Source organism: Harpia harpyja, chromosome 5 (assembly GCF_026419915.1).
Source record: "Harpia harpyja isolate bHarHar1 chromosome 5, bHarHar1 primary haplotype, whole genome shotgun sequence".
NCBI classification, from domain to species: domain Eukaryota; kingdom Metazoa; phylum Chordata; class Aves; order Accipitriformes; family Accipitridae; genus Harpia; species Harpia harpyja.
Genome location: NC_068944.1, coordinates 72,210,932 through 72,223,164, shown reverse-complemented (window position 1 = coordinate 72,223,164; position 12,233 = coordinate 72,210,932). Strand labels below are relative to the sequence as shown.

Here is a 12,233-nt window from a genome sequence, read left to right as displayed (position 1 = left end):
TGTCTCGCAGTGTAGGTTAAAGTCATCAATGCCAGAACAGGCAGGATGCACATATATATGTGGTCTTTTGAAGTGAATGACAAAACTGTTCCAATGAGACCCAGATTTCACTCAACACACAGTCACAAGAAATACATAAATCTCTACTTAATGAGAATAAAAACCAGTAGAAATGAAGTCCAGGCTTAAAACACACAGAAGCAGCCAGTCCTTAAGTTTTTAGTGAAATCAAGCAAAGTACTTGCAAGAAGAACAACTGGGTAGTCTGCAGCCAACCCACTTTGACTGGACCCTAACGGTTCCTGTGTTAGACCACTCAGGACAAGATCTCAGAAAAATTACTGGATTTGCTAGATAGCTTTGATAGTCACATATTAAAATAAGTCATAAGTGGAAGGCTTGATACATCACTCTCAAATGAGGTTGTGTTGATAATCCTGGTGTACGGTCCGAATTACAGCAAGTAAAATTGCATTCTCCTTATCTAAATTCCCCCCACCCTATCTATATACAATTTTTATACTTGGCTAGCATTTAAAATGTTAGGTGCTGTTCCACACCAGAGGTTCCTGCCTGTCAGTCTGAAGGGAATCATTATTATACATCTCTAGTGCTTATTCAAAGGTTTTTGGATTTTGCTTTTACTTATTTAAATAATTAATATTGCTTGCTGTGGAAAACATTGCAGAAATGCAGCTGTTGTACAGTGAGAGGTGATAGCAGGGAAAATCTTTCCAGATTGTGAGATTAACTGATAAAATCACCTTAAATATTTGAAGGTTAAAAATACAGACTTTTTTTTTTTACACTGTCGAAGTTTTTTTCATCTATTAAAAATGATATCTTACTCAAGACGCTTTGATCAGTGCCAGGGTTAATAGGAAATCTTAATTTTTTCCACATCCCCAGAAATTTCAAAGCCATTCTTCAGTAGTCAGTATATGGTATTAGAACTTATGAATACATGTTGAAGAGGAGGCATTTGGTGTGAAGCTATTAAGTGATACTGCTTATTTTCAAAATAACATAAGCAACACAGACCCAAATTATGTTTTTCTTGGGATTAATCTGAGATTCAGTGAAGAAAAATGCATCTGATGGAAACATAACTGAGGAATGGGACACTCACACTTTGCAAGCAGTATTTAGGAAAAAGAACACAAGAAATTAAATTATCAGAATTTTATTTCTGTTACAAATTGTCACACTCACAATTAATATAAAACAGAAAGCACTGAGGAAACATGACTGCTAGATACAAGATTTATCAAGGTGTAAAAGCCTCATCCAAGACTCTACTACTAGAAAACCTGTGACTGTGTATTAGAGAAAACATTTCTATGCATCAAACACCAAGTGAAAGAGAATAAGCAGCATATTATAATTGACAGGGATTAAAACACCTTCATGTTATAGAAGTTTCTGAAGGAAATGGAAGTTGGAGTATCATTTCTACCCAAGAGTCTTGTTTTGAGTAGACCTGTTTACAATTAGCTATTAAGAAAAGCTTCAGCATAAAACACCAGTCTTCATTTTAACTTATCCATGTTGTTCATACATTAGACAAGCTACTTCCAAAGGCATTTAAATTCTAGTCATGAGACTTCACACACTCTCTTACACTTGCTGCATAAGGCTAAGGCTAAAAAGAGTCACTAAAGGAACAATGAGGTTGCATTATTGCTTTGTAACAGGAACTTAGAAGAAAATTCTTTATTGAGCTCCAAATAAAACATTGTCGCGTCACTAAACAATTAAGAGTTTAAATATACAATTATTTTAAAAAGTGTATACTGTTATACACTTTAAGGCTTTAATACAAGAAATACTGAACAGGATTTTCATACTCCGTAGCCTGTCTTGTTGTCTGGGCACACGGATAAGTACAATGCTCTAAGTAGTCCATAATTAACATGGCAGAAGTTCCTGAAAAAGAGCAAAATATAATTTATTTGTATACATCCGGAGACTAGCGACTATGAATTCTCTGAAGACTGTCAGATTATGTGCAGTGGGATAAGGCAATTATGAAAAAAATAAGGGTATGTAGATTCATGGAAACCATTGCAGAAACTGCTATCATTGAAATTCAGTGCAAATGTGATAAAAAGGTTCAATAAATGCAAATTAATGATATGATTAATTATAATCATTAACGTTACTTGTTTGACGAGTAACATACAGCAATTGACCAGTGTCAGAATATAAAACCCTACTAGAATAGATAAACACTTCTAGGTTAGTTTGCCACAGTAAAAGAAAGGCTGCCTTCTACAGTGATATTTTTTTTTTAAATTTAGAGACCTTTTTATTTTTCCCTCTGTTCAAAGTCTAATGGATTTAATTTCAGAGATTACCCCAAAGGAAAAAAAAAAAATCCAACAGAAATGCAATAGCAGAACACAATGCTAGTAAATGTTATTTCAGGAACTGTCAAGAGAAGTTTTATACTGTAAATATGTAGTTTCTAAGAATATCTAATACTAGCTGTTTTAACTGATGTAGTTTATTGTACACACATGTATAGGACATGAGAATTGACACAATTTTTTTTAAGAGGCATGACAGTACATTTTCTTTGGAGAAATAAGATGTGTCGATGTGGAGCATTGGAAGAAGGAAGACTTAATGGATCTAAAATTCATACCACGACTATGCTCAATATATGCAAACTTTTAGATGCATCAAATTTAGATCTTGCAACTCATTAAAAGAAAAAATAAAATTGGACTCAAATAGTTAAATTTTCCATCAAGGTGGGCCACAGCTACTTAATGGGAACACCATATGGCCACAGACTGCTCCATTTTGTCAGATGCACATCTGGCACATGACCAAAACAATCACTTCTGACCAGAGGATGGGTGTGCTTTTAGTCAGGAGGGGAATTCTCTTAATTTACTCATGTGACCTGCAACATCCAGTCATACGACACCCTGTCACAAAATGGTACACCCAAACAGCCTCTGCATGATTTGACAGGGTCATATATTTTTCTCCCCAAAAGGAACCTGAAACAATTTAAGGATTTATAGGACTTCGGGGCAGAGTAGCAGAGAAGTGGCATAAATGCATGCTGATACATTCATCCTCCATAGAGGAGGCACTAAGGAAAGATGGCATTAAAAAAGTTGGATAAATATTACAGAAGGTTGAATCCACTTCTGATTCACATATGTCTACTAGCCATCCTTGCTACTAGATATTTTAGTTTCAACCCATCAAGTTTCATCATATATGTCGTGGTTAAACCACGACAATGTTTAATACAAAACTTCATGTTTTCTAATGAAAGCTTGTTATGACTTATATAACTCATCATGTGATTTAAGATGTGAACAGAAATAGAGATTTGGCCAATTCCATTATAAATATTTTTAAAAGATATTTATATACTCAGTTTTGCCATAGCAGTTCTAGCAGCTGATATCGAATCTTTGCCCTTTGAGCCCCAGAGGACAGAAATCTCCAAGCTCTCCTAACCTTGAAAGGGTTTTTTGCTTTAAATCTTTAAAATACTCTTAAAATGGTTCTAATGCCATTTTGTATGTACAAAAAGTTCCTTTAGCCTGTGGCTGCAGTCTTTTAAATTTACTGTGGTATACAAAGGCAGTGCAATGTACACAATATTTCAAAGTATAGAGCTCTATTTATGTAAGGCACTGAGATCATGAGGTTAGCAGGAAGAATTACCATTACAGGTAGGAAATAAAGAAAAGAATCTGTTCTATTTAAAATATACATAATCTGAGCATAAATACAGTTAAATTATTTCTTACTTTATATATTGAATTCACCAGAAGCAATAGAGCTAGCTATTCTTCAGCTAATGTTTCTCAATGGACATGTTCTTCTTCACTTCTGCCAAAAAAAATCAGTCTGCTTCTTGTGCAGAAATGCTTGCCTTAGAAAATCATTCTATAAAATGTTTTCTTCAGCTTTGGAAAACCATTTTAGACATGTTTGCTGACCAGATTAGCGTTTTAAACTCCCATTTGAACACTACTAGCATAAAATCACATTCACTTTCTTTCACCTTCCTCTGTCTGATGAAATACTTAATTGGTTGAAATGTTGTCAAAGCTATTATATACCTTTCAATAAACAAACAGCCAGAGGACTGTGTCCACACACTGGCACAGTTTAATGTCCTGTTTAATAACAGTTTAAAAACTATGACTTTTCCCACTAGAACTAAACATAGCCAATTATTTTTGCTGGCCTCCAGGTCAGTACCTGTAATCATTATGTAAATTAAAGCCTTGTGTATAAAGAATTAAGGACCTGATCAAAAGCTCTATTATTTATCTAAATTTCACAGATGAGTAAAGATACCTACCAAAGCATCAGAAGCTTAAGGTTTTTGTTCTCTTGGCTGTCCAAGGAGGTGGGTTTCCTGACAAAAGAAAAAAAGATATTTTTACTAAATTTCAAAGACTTTCAAATAAAAACTAAAGAAAACAATGTAAATCAAACTATAATTAATAGAAACTTAATGATTAACAAAAAGCTTTAGATAACATTTGTATTGTTTAAGTTACTAGAATTTATGGAAAAATAATATATTACAAACTATTGGTTATGAGGTTTTACAGTTGTTTAATAGGGAATAGTTTGTCCAAATTTAACTAGCTAAGCTAAGGCTTTTTAGATTACTAATACAAATTAAACGTTTTAAAATGAGAATTTAGGTGTCCTCAAAGTCTTTCCTACATTCTAAAATGAAACTTTCTAAGTTGTAGCCTCCCTGTTTTTATTGGTTATATTAAGATAAATTGAGATTAAAATCTTATTTGATTTATTTACCTTTGCAAATGAAGACCGTTTTAAGGGTTACACATCCTCTGTCTCTGACGAAAGCGACCTCAATTAGTCAAGTCAGAAAGTCTTTAAAAGCTTTGTGTTTATTGCTTCCAGCACGGAGCGAGGTGGTCATTAACGTACCAAAATTCTCATAAAAATTCCAAAGTTGCACTAGTGAAAAAATGCTCAACAAGATGAAAACTAGTCACATCTTTTTCAGAAAATTCATTAGCTATTTTAAACCATTTTTAACAAAAATATTTTGATTTAATGTGGCACTCAAGCAGATCCATACCATTTGGATACTTTAAACAGCATTTATATCTACTGTGAGTATATATATACATATTTAGGTTTATACCATTTTTTTAAAGAAGTTGCGCAATGTTTAATATGAGCCTTTTATGCTGATCACTTAAACATTTCTCCCTGTTTACTACTATTTATGAAGTTTTATTATAAGATAAAGCATAAAATTAATCTCACACACACTGATTTTCTTTCAAAAGTTTATTTAGTATCAAGCAAGGGTAAAACTTTGCTTAACACTACAGAACATTTCAAGACTTGAGTTACAAAATACCACATTATTTGCATTTGTAATTTGCTTCCCTTTTTACGCATGTTTGCAAAGAGAAAATCTAGCAAATGGCTGAAAATAAAAACTAAAAACTAAACTGTTGAAAATCTTTAAAATAAAAGGTTACGCTTATGTTAAAAGAATGGACTAACATATTTAGTAAACCTATTTTTTGTTTAACACTAGTTAATCAAAGGTTATTTTTTTGATCACCTATTTTTTCAAATACAGTTTGGAAATAACAAAGTTCCTTGTTTTACATATCCTTCTGTCCAGGTTGTTCTTTCGACAAAATATTTTAAGTTCAGTCCATCCATTCAGATTTTTATGCACTTTGATTTAATAAAAAGGGATTGTTCATAGAAAAAATTACTTTGAACAGTATACAGGACTGGTGGAGATTGGGTATTTCACAACATCAGACAGTACAATCAGTATCTGGCATATGGCTGGTCTCTGTAGACTCCTTTTGTTGTCCTTGCAGAAGGTGCCTTGTGTCGTGAGTTGGTCCATTCTTCTTGCCCTATAAGAATGGAAAATATAGTTAGATCCCTTCCAATGTTCCCAGATGCTGTACTTTTTTTTTCCCCCCTTATTTAATTCTGAAGTAGATAGCAACACTTTATTTACTGAAACCAAGGTGTACAAGGTGAAGTCTAACACTTGAACCAAAAAATGTGCATACAACACATCTATATGAGGTATCCCACAATGCTTTTTCAGCACATACCAGCAGGGAGTGTGACAGGCTAATGGCAAGAATATTTAGGGCTCTCACATTCAGCTGGACCTGCTTGTTGCAAATATACAGAAATGTCAGCTATAGTAGCAGACCTACAAATAATTACGCTAGGGTGAAATGAATGGAGGATATGAATTATGTATAAGCAAATAAGCTACCCTCAGAAATAAGTTTCTTTCTATCAGTACCAGTTTAGGCTTAATTCAAATATGCAATCCAATAGTGAAAAGCCTCAAGTATCACTACAAACACCTGTGGCTTCTAACAATCTAGGGGCAATATTCAACTTCACTGTAAACATACACTTCTAAAATGCAAGAAATAGGAAGACAGATTATGAAAATATTAAAAAGAGCAAGGGAAATAAATTGCTTGTTTGAATTTTGACAACAAAATAAGTTTGTGAAAAAACTTGTGCTATATTTAATGCTTTATTGGTAATAAATATTAAAAAAAGTAGCAAAGTATTGTCTTAAATGAGAGTCAGACCTACTGTGCCAGGCATTTATGAGGGAAAACACAGGACCAAATGCAGAATATAATGAAACAGTACTTAGGAACACTTTAATCAAGTAAACACAAATCAGAGTACTATATCACCCGAGAGAAAAAAAAACAAAACCAAAACCATAAAAAGCAAACACACCTGAAAACAGCATATGTGCTTCCATATCTACTTTTGGAGAATTGCCCTGCCTTAAGCAGACAGGTGTCCAAGTGAACCCAATGCAATCCAGAAACTAATGGTGGAATCCAAATGTATGGTAATCTAAAATGTAGGCATCACTTTGTCTTTCTAGTCCATTAAAAAAAGAAAAATAATAATAAAAAAAGTCAACAGTCAAAGAATCCCTGTACTTTGAATGGTAAGGTAAATTGCTCAGACAGATATCTGAAATTACATGACAAGAATTCTGTAAGTTAAGGGTCCAATTTCACAATCTCTTCACAGAAGTCTCATCCTAGCTACTTTATTTAAAAAAAAATATAGGTGGTTGCCTGCAAAGCCTAGGTGCTCAGAACATTTGCCTAGGAGGCAAAAGGAACAAGTTCAAATTTGGTATAAGGCTGAAAGAATTAAACTTGTACCTCAGGCAAGTTCCACAGGAATCTGATAATAGATAACATACATGAGAAGCAACCTCTTGTGCTGCTTCATCACATAGAAAGCAAGACTTACATTAAGCAAGGAAAAGAACCTTAGCCTAACAGTAAATGTAGCTGGATGAGGGGTAAGTATTAAAAATATCCTAGCTTTTAATCACTGCTGCAAGGAATTGTTTAAATGTAAAAAGCAGCCTTGGTCACAGTTTAAGGGTACTCACTCATTTCAAGCAATTGGTCAAATCAGTAGGGTAAAGAGTCACCTTTATCAGTTTTCATTTTGGTGCCATTCAGGGGTCCGAATCCTAAAAATACTGATGTTCTTCCTACATCCTCTGGACTGGCACCTGAACTTCTCAAAGGAGGAAAAGTTCAGGTACTTCATGGGAATCTGTGTTTCCTCCTAGCCAGCACTAGGCAACTATATGCTCACTCTGCAGCCTTATGAATTTTAGTTCAAGACACCTAATGTTCTCTACATCTGTAAGGATGATTATTAGTATCTAACTCTGCATTTAAGGATGTACTTGAGGGTCAGCTAGTTAAGAAATAAAGTGTCTATTTATTTGTATGTGCAAAATCTTCAGTGGCTGTAACCCATAATCATTCTTTAAGGCATTTACAGTCTTCCTCTCAACTTGAGCAAATACATCACTTAATATTCTGAGTGGCTGTGCTTTGATAAATAGAAAACCAATTTTAAATGCAAAAGCAATGAAAAATCCATATTTTCAGCCTTAAATACTGCAATCCACATTTTTCCTCATCAGTCAATTCTATCTACATTAAGCAGTTTCATACATTTCCCCCCCCCATCAATTTTGTATTCACGAAATAGTCTTAGAAATATCAGGCTTATAATGGCAAACAGTTTATTTTAATGCTGAAATAAAGATTTAAGCTATATATCTATCAACACCAACTGAAAGTGCTGGGGGACACAGGAATTTCAAGTGACCTCTTCTTTTGATGAGCTGACTTTCCCCTTAAGCAAAATAATTATTTTAAGCAGACTACATTGAGCAAAATTCTGCATTAGGTGCATTTATCACAACTTAGTTGAGGTCATTTTAGTTTTCAGAAGGAAGCACTTCCAAATGGAGTTCAAGAAATACACCATGGAAAATTTCAAGTAGAGCTCTAAAATCACTGAAGCATCCATTACCCAGAATAACTCTTTTACACTAGTTACTAAAAATCCTCAAATATTTGAGATTTGAGTGATCTAGATCATATTTCTCTGATCTCTAGCCAGAGATTTAACATTTATCCCTTAAGCAAAGGTGCCTTTTAAAATGCTTTATGCTTCTAATCCGTAACAGATTTCTTTAATTATACTTGTCATTACCACACTTCTAGCTTAAAAAAAAAGTGATCTTTACCACCGGCATATGTTTTTTTGCTTCATTACGCATTGTTTTGTCTCCATATGAGTAACCCACTGCCCTCATGTCTATTAGCTACCTAAAGTACTTTCATAACCTTTACATAATGACTCCCTGGTTGATTTCACAAGACTGATGCATGAAAATGAATACAAAAAGATGATAGAAGTCTAAAATGCACTCCATTAGGCCCTGATTCAGCTGAGAACTTCAGCATACTCTTACCTTGTACCAAGTTTCAGCACCAATTGTGCCACACTAGAAGCATTTGCTTTCAGCTGCAAACAGATCCTGAAAAAAGGTCCTCCACCCCCATTTTTTTTCCTTAAATGTCATTGAATGTGACAGGAAAAGGGTACTTGCAGTATGGTTTAATTTTAGGTTTTTATTTCTTTGATTTTAGTTTCACATGACTATGTTAGCTAACAGACCACAGAAGCCTCCTTTAGTATTTTTCTCAATAACCACACGAGGAGGTGTGTGACAGTGCCGTCATCCCTGAACAGCTGTTATACACTGCAGAACTGAAGCTTGCCTTACGGATATTCTTCTTTGATTATATTTTTTCAAGAGTCTGCTACTGTAGTCATTCAGCTTACAAATCTACTCACCATAAGAGTCGTATGTTTCTTCACTCAGTCCGTGGCCATAGTCATAGTAATCTGCTCCACTGTATGGGAGGAGGGAAGTAGGAAGAACAAGAAATAAAGCAGTTACAATTTAAGAAGCAATGCTTATCATTACGCATTCTACCTTTGAAAAGAAGAAAGCTTGAAGGATATAGACATGCCCCAAGGTAAGAAGGGTAAGCATCCATGTGACAATGACAACTTGGGTCCTGCTTGTTCGTTAACTAGAAGACAAAAGAAACCATATTTATTTTCATTTAGGATTTTTTTTTTCATCACTGAGCACCTGGTCCACAGTGTAAATGTGGATGTGGGAATTTTATATTTAAAATTATACTTATAGTAGGGAAGGTTGAAGATCTTACAAGTGCCAATGAAGGAAGAGTAGGAGGTGTAGATACTGAACCAATTCATTTGTTGTATAAACTTCTTTTCATTACCTACTGTTGCACAGTATTTTGCCTTTGCATCTTTGAATTCACTGATAAAAATGCAATAAAGGACAAGCAACTTGCTGATCAGAGGGTTGTATAGTTGCTATACATGTACAAGTTCCAGTGTCTTCAAAACAAGACAATGTGCACGCATGTAAATGGTATCATTTTAATAGGCAAACAAGAAATGACAATAGGAACTAAGTTAAAAGCAGAAATCTGCAGTTCTTAGGATTCAAAAGTATGAATACCATAACCATGCCCTAAACCAGTCTTCCATTTCATAATGGCATTTCTATTTGTATTAAGACCACTGAATGGAAACTGAAGAACAAGCATTCTTACATACCACTTTTTCCATTATGCTTTCATATTTCATAGAATGGTTTGGGTTGGAAGGGACCTTAAAGATCACCTAGTTCCAACCCCCCTGCCATGGGCAGGGACACCTTCCACTAGACCAGGTTGCTCAAAGCCCCATCCAACCTGGCCTTGAACACTTCCAGGGATGGGGCATCCACAGCTTCTCTAGGCAACCTGTTCCAGTGTCTCACCAGCCTCACAGTAAAAAACTTCTTCCTTACATCCTCTTTCAGTTTAAAGCCATTACCCCTTGTCCTATTGCTACATGCCCTTGTAAAAAGTCCCTCTGCAGCTTGCTTGTAGGCCCCCTCTAGGTACTGGAAAATAAGTATAACTATGTATAGTCTTTTACATAGTTGACAGAACAAAAGTCTATTAGACATGTTTGTAGGACATCAAAAGCAAGCCTCTTGTTTTGTTTCTTTTTAACCATAGCCAGACCCAGGGCTGACAAAGTTTGGAAAATACTCTACAAACTGATGCTACCAAGTCATTACCTTCTGAGTGAGAAGGAAATCAGTAACATAGGATCACTAGCAAGTAATTACTAATATTGACAAAATGTTTCTCACATTAGATGGATTGCTAACAAAATAAAAACCAGAGAGAAAAAGCAATTTATAGCCTTAACATGAATTAGCAAGTAAAGCATTTATATAAAACAAATAACACATCACAATCACTTCTAAACTGACACAAGACAAAGATCGTTTGTTGTGTTTGTGGTTTAGGTTGTTTTTTTTTTTAAACTAAGAAGTTTTAAATACTACAAAATAATCCAGGCCAGAAATAGTACAATTCTGGTGTGTGCAAATGCATACCTAGAAAGTGTGGATGAGTATTTCTTATTACTAGGATAAGGCTTCCTTAACAAAAACTTAACCGAATGCACTATGAAGACCCACAAAAAAAGTATCTGTATACAACCTAAATGTTATCTATGGTTTGTCAGTCCATTTGATGAGGACCCCACAATAACAAGGGCAAAGTTTGAAGCATAAGAAATAACAATTTTGCCCTGCAGCAGCCAGTGATAAAACAGTCTTTATTCTGACAACCAAGTTAAAACTGACATTCACTATCCTTCCACACAGTACTTGATTATTTATTTTAAGGCTGTCATCAAGTTTAGAAGCCTATAGCAGCTGAGCCTTATCCCCATAGCTGTCAGTCCTGTCAGAATGACTTTTGCAGGGTTTCATTTCATAGATCTAAAATATCTATTAAACAAAAAATTACTCATTTTACAGCATATAAACTGCATGATGAATAAATATCAGAAAGGAAAAAATCTTTTACTCATACTGAAAGTATATCATGGTCCATGTTTATTAACAGACAAACCCTTCAAAATTAATTATCTGTCCAAAAAGTACAAGTTACAATGGGAAGTAAAGTTGCCTCGTGCAATTCAATAGTCTGACTGCTTTCATTGGTGCTCTAGGAACAGTGCCAACGCTCTCTCAACTGTATGTTAAACAAATGCAAAACTTCAGATAAGACAACTTAAAGACTATGACCCAAAGAAAAGAAAACAAAAGATTATTTTTTTGTTTCACCTGTAACAGTCTGAATCACCCATGGAGTTCACAACCAAGACCAAGATAACTGAGGGTTTTTTTATAGAGGAATTACAGAAAAATCTAGTACTGTATATGAAGTTACAGCTTATGGCACTGTATTTTTTCCAAAGCAATCGCCTGCTGAAAGGAAACCTAGTCAAAGGAACCTGCAATACAGAACTTTTCTAAATTGTACACGCAAACTCATTAACTGAGATAGTTGAGGTCAATTCTGTTAGTGAGGAAATAAGTAGCTATATTAAAAAATTCTTCATCTGGACAGAAGGCATGATGTCAATTTTTGTCTCAAAAGCACCTTTGACATTTATACTTTCTTATATAGGTTCTCTGGCATCTTAGCATTCTAACTGAAGACTATTCAAACTCTCTATTTCCCTTAAATGGATTTATTCTCCAAGGGAAACCCTTTTCTTCCTATTCCTTTCTGTTTGTCTCATAGAAAGAAGAACAAAACCACAAAGAGGGTTCATTTTCTTCTTCACCTCATGTGCCTCCATCCTTTCAGGACAAGGAAAAAGCACGCCACAGATCCTTTCCTTTTTAACCCGGCAAGGCTAAACCTGGAGTCTGCTTTGAGTTCCTGTTTTCAGATGTGAAATGTCTTCTTGAG

The 12,233-nt window shown here is 34.7% G+C and overlaps 1 protein-coding gene across 4 annotated transcripts in view; it reads right to left on the bottom strand.

The window, feature by feature from the left end:
* Positions 1-1,167: 1,167 nt before the first annotated feature.
* Positions 1,168-12,233, bottom strand: part of KHDRBS3 (KH RNA binding domain containing, signal transduction associated 3) — a 101,561-nt gene continuing 90,495 nt past the window's right edge. For 3 of the 4 annotated variants that reach the window (XM_052787602.1, XM_052787600.1, XM_052787603.1), the window contains 4 exons: positions 9,226-9,284; positions 4,807-5,906; positions 4,340-4,396; positions 1,168-1,926 (listed from right to left, as the gene is read on the bottom strand). In XM_052787602.1, the coding sequence (XP_052643562.1) occupies positions 5,815-5,906; positions 9,226-9,284 (151 nt within the window). In that variant the 3' untranslated portion in view covers positions 1,168-1,926; positions 4,340-4,396; positions 4,807-5,814. The remainder of the gene's footprint in view (positions 1,927-4,339; positions 4,397-4,806; positions 5,907-9,225; positions 9,285-12,233) is intronic. The other variant, XM_052787601.1, reaches the window with a different exon arrangement.